Source organism: Echinops telfairi, unplaced genomic scaffold, assembly GCF_000313985.2.
Source record: "Echinops telfairi isolate 266 unplaced genomic scaffold, ASM31398v2 ScPeMD7_7468;HRSCAF=8506_1, whole genome shotgun sequence".
Lineage (NCBI taxonomy): Eukaryota > Metazoa > Chordata > Mammalia > Afrosoricida > Tenrecidae > Echinops > Echinops telfairi.
In genome coordinates, this window is record NW_022111370.1 from 7,407,756 (window position 1) to 7,415,263 (window position 7,508).

At 48.1% G+C, this 7,508-nt stretch overlaps 1 protein-coding gene across 1 annotated transcript in view; it reads left to right on the top strand.

Annotated features, from left to right (window-relative positions):
* PROM1 (prominin 1) overlaps positions 1 to 7,508 on the top strand; it is a 101,694-nt gene that overhangs the window by 37,245 nt on the left and 56,941 nt on the right. The window contains exon 6 of the mRNA XM_045284387.1: positions 3,722 to 3,933. Within this exon, the coding sequence (XP_045140322.1) occupies positions 3,722 to 3,933 (212 nt within the window). The remainder of the gene's footprint in view (positions 1 to 3,721; positions 3,934 to 7,508) is intronic.

The window sequence follows — 7,508 nt, forward strand, 5'->3', positions numbered from 1 at the left end:
TGCGCACAGTGCCGGGAGGGGAGTGGGTTATCAGTTCCTGAATGGATGCGCTAGGCGCCTGCAGCCCATACCTAGCACATGTAAGGTTAGAACGCTGGAACTTCACTAGCTGTCAAGTTGAAACTATACTGTGTGCGGTCACAGGCTCGCCTTGCTTACTAAGCCACTGCTTTTAAAATGTCAAGCTTCCTGACCTTTTACTTTTATTTACCATGAAGACATTTTGTTCCCCCCGCCCCCCCAACCTGCCACTGGTATAATCTGTGGACACCTCTTTCTCTTCCTTCTTATCCCTCCCTCTCTCCCTCTTTTCTTTCTTTCTTTCCTTCCTTCCTTCCTTCCTTTTGTCTAGCCTTCCTTCCATGTATCCACCCACCCACCATCCATTCTTCCTTCATCCATTCATCATCCATCCATCCATTCATTGACGTACCCATTCTTGCATCCATCCATCCATCCATCTCCTTTGTTTGGGGAATTTTGGAGATAAATTTCATGCATTGTAACTAGAGGCCACTTCAAGGAGGCACCGTCAGGCTGTGACCTGATTGACAGGTCGGACATCACCCCTACACCTTGATACATCTTCAAGTTGACATAAATCTATCTAACTACCACAATCTGGGTCTGATTCATGGCCAGTGCAGGCACGGCCCATCTGTCTGTGTGGCTGTGATGCACAACAGGCTTCAGTGGAAGTCTCCAGCCTAAGAAGACTGGGAAGAAAGGCCTGGCGATCAGTTTACATAAAAATCAACCAATGCCAATTCTGTGACTCACCATGGTCCAATCACAACTGGCCATAGGGATGAGCCAGGACCAAGCAGTGTCTCCTGTCACTGTGAGGTTCGTGTGGCTTGTCCAAGATTGGGTAGCTGGTAAGTGGTGGAGGTGGGAATTCAAGGCTAGTTCCACTACAAAGCTTGTGCTACCTGGACCGTCCTAGATGGGATTCAGGTAACATCTGGGGGTGTTCAGTGTAGGGGTGCTATGAGTCTGGATTGACTAAATGGCAGCGATGGGTTTTGATGAATCAGAATCAATTTGATGTCAGTAGGTATGATTGCACAATGGTGACTAAAAGGCAGCCGACTAAAAGGTTAGCAGTTCAAACCCAGGCTGCTCATGGGAACACCTTATAGTCCAGCTTTAAATTCCGAATTCCCTGTCATCTAGTTGGTTCCAACTCAGAGTGACTCTATAGGGCAAGGAATAATTGCCCCTGTTGGTTTCTGAGATTCCAGATCTCTATGGTAGTAGAAAGACTCATCTTCTCCTCATGGAGTGGCTGGAGGTTTCGAACTGCTGACCTTGTGGTTAGCAGCCCAAAGCGCAACCACCACACCACCAGGAGTCCTTAAGAGTTAAGAAGCTGGGGTTCAGATACTAGTGTGGCTGTGACATGATCCGAGGCAGACAGCGCTGCATCCCAGCTCCCTTGTGAGTCAGTGCATTTGGGAGGCCTGTCTCCCAAGAGCATTTCCACACGATTTATCTATTCCCTAAACTAAGGATCACGAAGGAACCTTGGTCATTATATGTTGGGCTGCAAGGTCAGCAGTTCGAAACTATCAGTCGCTCTGTGGGAGAAAGGCAAGGCTTTCTACTCCCTTAAAGTGTCTCAGAAACCCAGAGGGACAGCTCTACCCTGTCTGAGTCAGTCGACTCAATGGCAGTGAGTTTGGTTTATTTTTCTCTTTCAGTGTATGTGAACGAGGTAACATGGCTGGGCTGTCAATTGATTATTCACCCCAAATTCCAATAGTTCCGAGCACTGGAATTATATTTCCATTTGCATAAGAGGCAAATGCAGTAGACTGTAAGATTCTCTTTTTCTCCTCACTCTGCCCTGCATTGTTACCAAAGTTCTGTATCTTAAGGGCAGCCTGTGTCCCCTCAAGCTTAGCTTCTGGGGTTGCCGGTGGCTCTCTTACAACTTGTTTAGTAAATAGCATCAGCCAGTTTTTGGCAAAAAAATCTTCTGGAGGTTAAGGGATGTGTGTAATGGTCTCTGGAGAGAATGGAGATTCCCTTTGGGGAAATTGTATTTGGGCTGCAGGCTGGCTGTAAGCTGGCACAATGTTCATGGACTAAAATCAAAGACCAAGATTCTCTTTCCTACTTCCTTCAAATATTGGATTATCATTGGGTTTTCTGAGCACCAGATCAGAGGTTCAAACCTACCAGCTGTTCCTCAGGAGAAAGATGAGGCTGTCTGCCCCTGTGAAGGTCTACAGGCTCAGAAACCCCAGATAGGGTCCTGATGAATCGGAATCGACTTGATATTGAGTTGGGAGGTGTTTTGTTTTGGGGGGTTCAGATGCATTTTGTATGTGGTATTGGTAGTCATGACCCCATAAACAGTTCCATAGAAACCTCTGGAATAATACATCTTTATTACTTCTGAACCCTTCCTGGAATGATACTGAGACTGTTGCCCAGAACCCTAAGTACACCCACAGTTCTGGGTCATCAGTTTACTTTATTATCCATCATTCTTTCTGGTTGTTTATTTTTGACCTTTAAATAACTCACCTTGAGGCAAAGCGGAAACTGCTACTGGAAGAAATCTACCCGCCCTTGAACTGCAAGCGGGGTGTGTTCTCCTGTGGGGGTGGGGCGGGGCGGGAAATACACAGTGTATTTTGGCACGCTTATTTCTCGAATTAGTGTGTACTTTGCTTCTTGTTTGCTACAGTAGATGTTTATTGAGCCTCAGGTAAGCCTTGGACTGTTAACCTTAAGGTCAGTGGTTCGAATCCACCAGGCATAACAAGGGAGAAAAATGAGGCTGTTTCCCTAAAGATTTGCAAAGCCTTAGAAATCCTATAAAGAAAGTGTGGCAGTAGTTTTCGTGTTTATTTTTTCCTCATCAGAGCCACCCTTAGAGACGCTCCAGGACAGAGTAGAACTGCCCCTGTGGCTTTCTGAGACTGAAACTCTTCACGGGCGTGGAAAGCCCCATCTTTCTCCAGCTGAGCATCTAGTGGTTTTGAATCTCTGACCTTGCAGTTAGCAGCTGGCATAGACTTACTCTACTAAAGAGTTACAGTCTGGGAGACATTGTCCCAGAGAGTCATTATGAGTCAGAATCGACTCGATGGCCCTGAGAGTAACCGAAAGTTGACAGTTCAAATCCACCCAGAGCTGCCTTGGAGGAAAAGCCTGGTGATTTGCTTCCGAAAGATTACAGCCAGGAAAACCCTGCCATGCTCAGTCCTGCTCTGAAACACCTGCAGTCTCCTGTGTTTATGATTATGATTACTGGGGTCCATTCTCACAGGTCTCTCAGGAAGTCATCGAAGGCCGGTGACAGTGGTGTCTTGAATTGCTGTTACCCCATCAGACTGAGCTAACTTGGGGGGGGCGGGGGGGGCAGTGCCACCTTCTAGGAAGAACAGCCTGCTGTCTACGTCTGATCAATTAGCTGGGGAAGCTCCCGCAACTCACAGTGTTCTCATCCCCTCCTCCACGGGGCTGTTGGGAGTGGCGGGGCTTGCCTGACAGCAGTTAACTCAGAGTAAGGGGGCGCTAACCCAGCAGCCTGCTCAGTTACAAAGGCGCAGACGGAGAGGGAAAGATCCCAAGGAAGGTGCCAGAACAGGGCTGAGGAAGACCTGGGAGGAGCGCTCAGGCTGCTTCTGCCAGGATGACGCGGTGCGGGTCTTCCTGGCGTGTCCGTTAGCCAGGTCTGGGTTGTGAGTGTGTTGTCTCCCTGCAGTCATCCGAGAGACGCAAGTGGCCCTGGAGAAGGTGAACAGCACCTTGGAGGAGCTGAGAAACAGGGCAGGGGAGCTGAGCGCCAATCTGAGTGACATCAAGAGCCACCTGGATCGCTCGCTCAACGACTCCACCTGCTCCCAGAACCCGGAGACCTGTGACAGCATCAGACGGTCCCTGGGCCAGCTGGAGACGGACAACAACCTCCAACAGGTGAGGGGGCGGCCAGGCGGCATGTGTGCCCCTACTGGGCCAGGGTGGCATGGGCGCCGCTCAGCAGAGCAGAGTCTGGGTCAACCTGTGGGGTGAATAGTGGTCTAGGCTCTGTCTGCCCTCTGGGTCATTCCTCCACAGCTCTGGATTGGCTGAGTCTGAGGGGAAGGTGGTTTAGGGGAGTTCTCTGTAGTTGGCTGAGAAACATCAGAGAAAACCGCTTAAAAAAAGCAGAAGGGAGGGATAATCCATGGACACATGCCATTCAAACCAAGTTCACCACCATTGAGTTGATCCCAACACCCAGCAACCCTACAGGACAGAGTAGAGCTGCCCCTCTGGGTTCCTGAGACTACAAACCTTCATGGGAGCAAACAAACCTCATCTCCTTCCCTAGGGATGGCGGATGAATTTGAACTACTGACCTTGTGGTGAGCAGGTCACACATTTATATGAGGTGTTAGAATCTAAAACAAAAATGGGCTCAAAGGGTTTCAAGATCATGCAGATTGGCCCCGGGCCTGTTATCATGTTGTCTGTTGCCACGGGTGGGAGCTGTCTCCATGGCAACAATGATGCCCCAGTAGAAAGCAATTCCATGTTTCCCCAAAGGAAAGATTTAAAAAAATTTCAAGTGGAGGGTAGGAGGCACAACTTGAATATATAACGGTCTGAGGATATAGGTAAACTTGTTATGTCCATTGATGATATTTAATTCGCTAATTTAGTCACACAAGCATGTTCACGTCTTTCTGAAGCAGTGGCTCAACAGAGACACACATTTAAATCTTTCCCTGTCACAGTTCTTGTGAGAGTCCCAGTAGCTGCCCCCTATCCACTTGTGTCTGCCTGGCTCCCAGGACCTGTTTTGGACACTGGCAGTGCTTGAGACATGGGGTCTGAAGCGGCATTGTCGTTCTTTAAGAGGGTGTCCTCTGGGGGGACATTTATTTTGATTTACTTTCAAACATATAGAGAAGTTACAGACCAGCACAAGGAGGCCCCACTATGCTACCCCACTTCACCCATTATGCATACATCCACCCTGCCTTATGTCCATCCAGCCATCTTTCCATCATTTATAGCCATATCATTGCATGTCTGTGCTTTATGCATAAAAGAGCATACTCGTTCATTTTGGTGATCATTTGGAATAAGTTGCAGATACCATACCCCCTTTACCCCTAACTATTTCAGCGTGATTCCCAAACTTTCCGAGCTGCTAGCCACTGATCATGGAAACAGCGGTCAAGAAATCGACTCATTGCAATGGGGTGAATCTGCTGCACAAGACCTCCTTAGAGAATTGAAAAGCAAGGATATTGGTTTTTTTAACTTAAAAAAATTAATAAATCATTTTTGAGGGCTCTTACAGCTCTTATAACAACCCATACATCAATCATATCAAGCACATTTGTACATATGTTGTCATCATCATTTCTAAAACAGTTTTTTAAAATTTGAGCTCTTGGTATCAGCTCCTCATAAGATAATTAAAATCCATTGTCTGTGTTCATTTAAATATTTCCAAAATTGTCTCAAGCTTTTTCCTATTAAAATGTCATGTGAGCCAGTGAGAATTATAGTTAATTTCTATTTTTATCTATTTTTTATTAAATACTTTTATTGTGGGCTTTTACAGCTCCACAATCCATATATTCATCCATTGTGTCCAGCACATTTGTACATATGTTGCCATCATTATTTTCAAAGCATTTTCTTTCTACTTGAGGCCTTGATGTCAGCTCCTCATTTTTTAAGCAGGGATGTTATTTTGAGGATGAAGCTGCACCTGACCCCAGCCAGGGTATTTTTAATCACCTCCTATGCATGTGAACGTTGGGTATTGAATAAAGAAGACCGAAGAAGAGTCGATGTCCTTGAATCGCGGTGCTGGAGAAGAATACTCAAAGTACCATGGACTGCACAAAGGAAAAACCCATCTGTCGTAGAGGAGGCGCAGCCAGAGTGCTCCTTAGAGACAAGGATGGCTAGACTTCATCTCGCATATTTTGGGCACGTCGTCAGGAGAGACCAGTCCCTGGAGAGGGACATCATGCTCGGTAAAGTGGAGGGCGGTGAAGGAGAGGAAGGCCCGCCCCCGGGGATGGCCTGACACGTTGCCTGCAACCATGGGTTCTCAGGCCTAGGGACAGTCCCGAGGACGATGCAGGACAGGGGGAAGTATTTCCTTCTGTTGTGTGCAGAGTTGCTATGGGTCAGAACGGGCAGGATGGTGCCTAACAACCGCGCCGTTATCCGTATCAAGATGAGCAAGAGCGACCCCATCCTGCCCTCCGCTCTGTGAGCCGTGTTCCCATTGGACCGTCTCTCACAACCACGGTCCCAATCAAAGGCCCAAACCGGGATCGCCCCTTGCCTGCAGTCATCGTGAGTCTGTCGTCCCCTTCCACCTGGAACAGCCTGTCAGTCTTTTTCTCGGGTGACCTTGAGCAGGGAAGGGCGCAAGCATCCCGATGAGCCATGACGTCACAGGACCGACCTGCCGAATACCCGCCAGCAACAGATTTCAGTCTTGCGTCTTTGTCAGACCTACCACGCCCTTCTCGGAACGTGGCGTCAGGAGGCCTGTGGGCAACGTCTGGGCCCCGACGTTGGAGAGAGGTGTTGTCACTGCTGCTGTCGACGGTTCTGCCTCATCAGCACCCCGTGTCCAACAGAACCGAACACTCCCCGGCCCTACACTGTCTTCACAGTGATTGTTCCCTTTGAGCCCACGCGCGGCACTCACTGTGCTGATCCGTCTCAGCAAGGCACCGGTTCTGTTTCTTGTCTCAAGAATATGTCCCAAGGATGTGATGTCCCAAGGACGCGAGACAGAGTCTCATCACCCTGGCTTCTAAGACCACTCTAGCTAATGCTTCTTCCAAGACAGACGTGTGTGTTCTTTTGGTAGTCCATGGTACATTCGATATACTTCCACCAGCACAATTCAAATGCATTGATTCCTCTTGGGTCTTCCTTATTCTGTGTCCGTCTTTCATATGCCCATGGGGTGACAGGAAATGCCTTGGCTTGGGTCAGGTGTACTTCAGTCCTCCGAGTAACATCCTTGCCCTGTGACTCTTTAGAGAGGTCTAGTACAGCAAGATAGAGTTCTTGAAATCCACGCGTTAGGTCGTGAAAGGAAACTGTATTCCAAACCACCCACCCACCTTGCGTCTAACCATATTACGTCTTTAAAAAAATCCCTTATTATCTTTCAGTTTTAAAAACCACTTTTAGCTCATAACTCACTCATCATTACAACTCAGTAGTTCGGTCATCTCAGGAAGAGTTGGACAATCATTACCACCACAAGCAGGTGTGGAGCATCGTCTTCTCTCTTGTGCTCACTGTTGTAAGCTCCCCATTCCCCACCAACTTCCCCACCCAAACCCATGAAGCCAGTGACTGTCTCTGTTGATTGACCCATCCTGGAATTCATTGAAAGGGGAACACACACACACACACACACACACACACACATCAGGGGATGAACAACAGAAAGTGGGCGAAGGAAAATAGCAGAAAGTGTAAGAACACACTGAACAGCCAGACCGCATTTAGAGTGG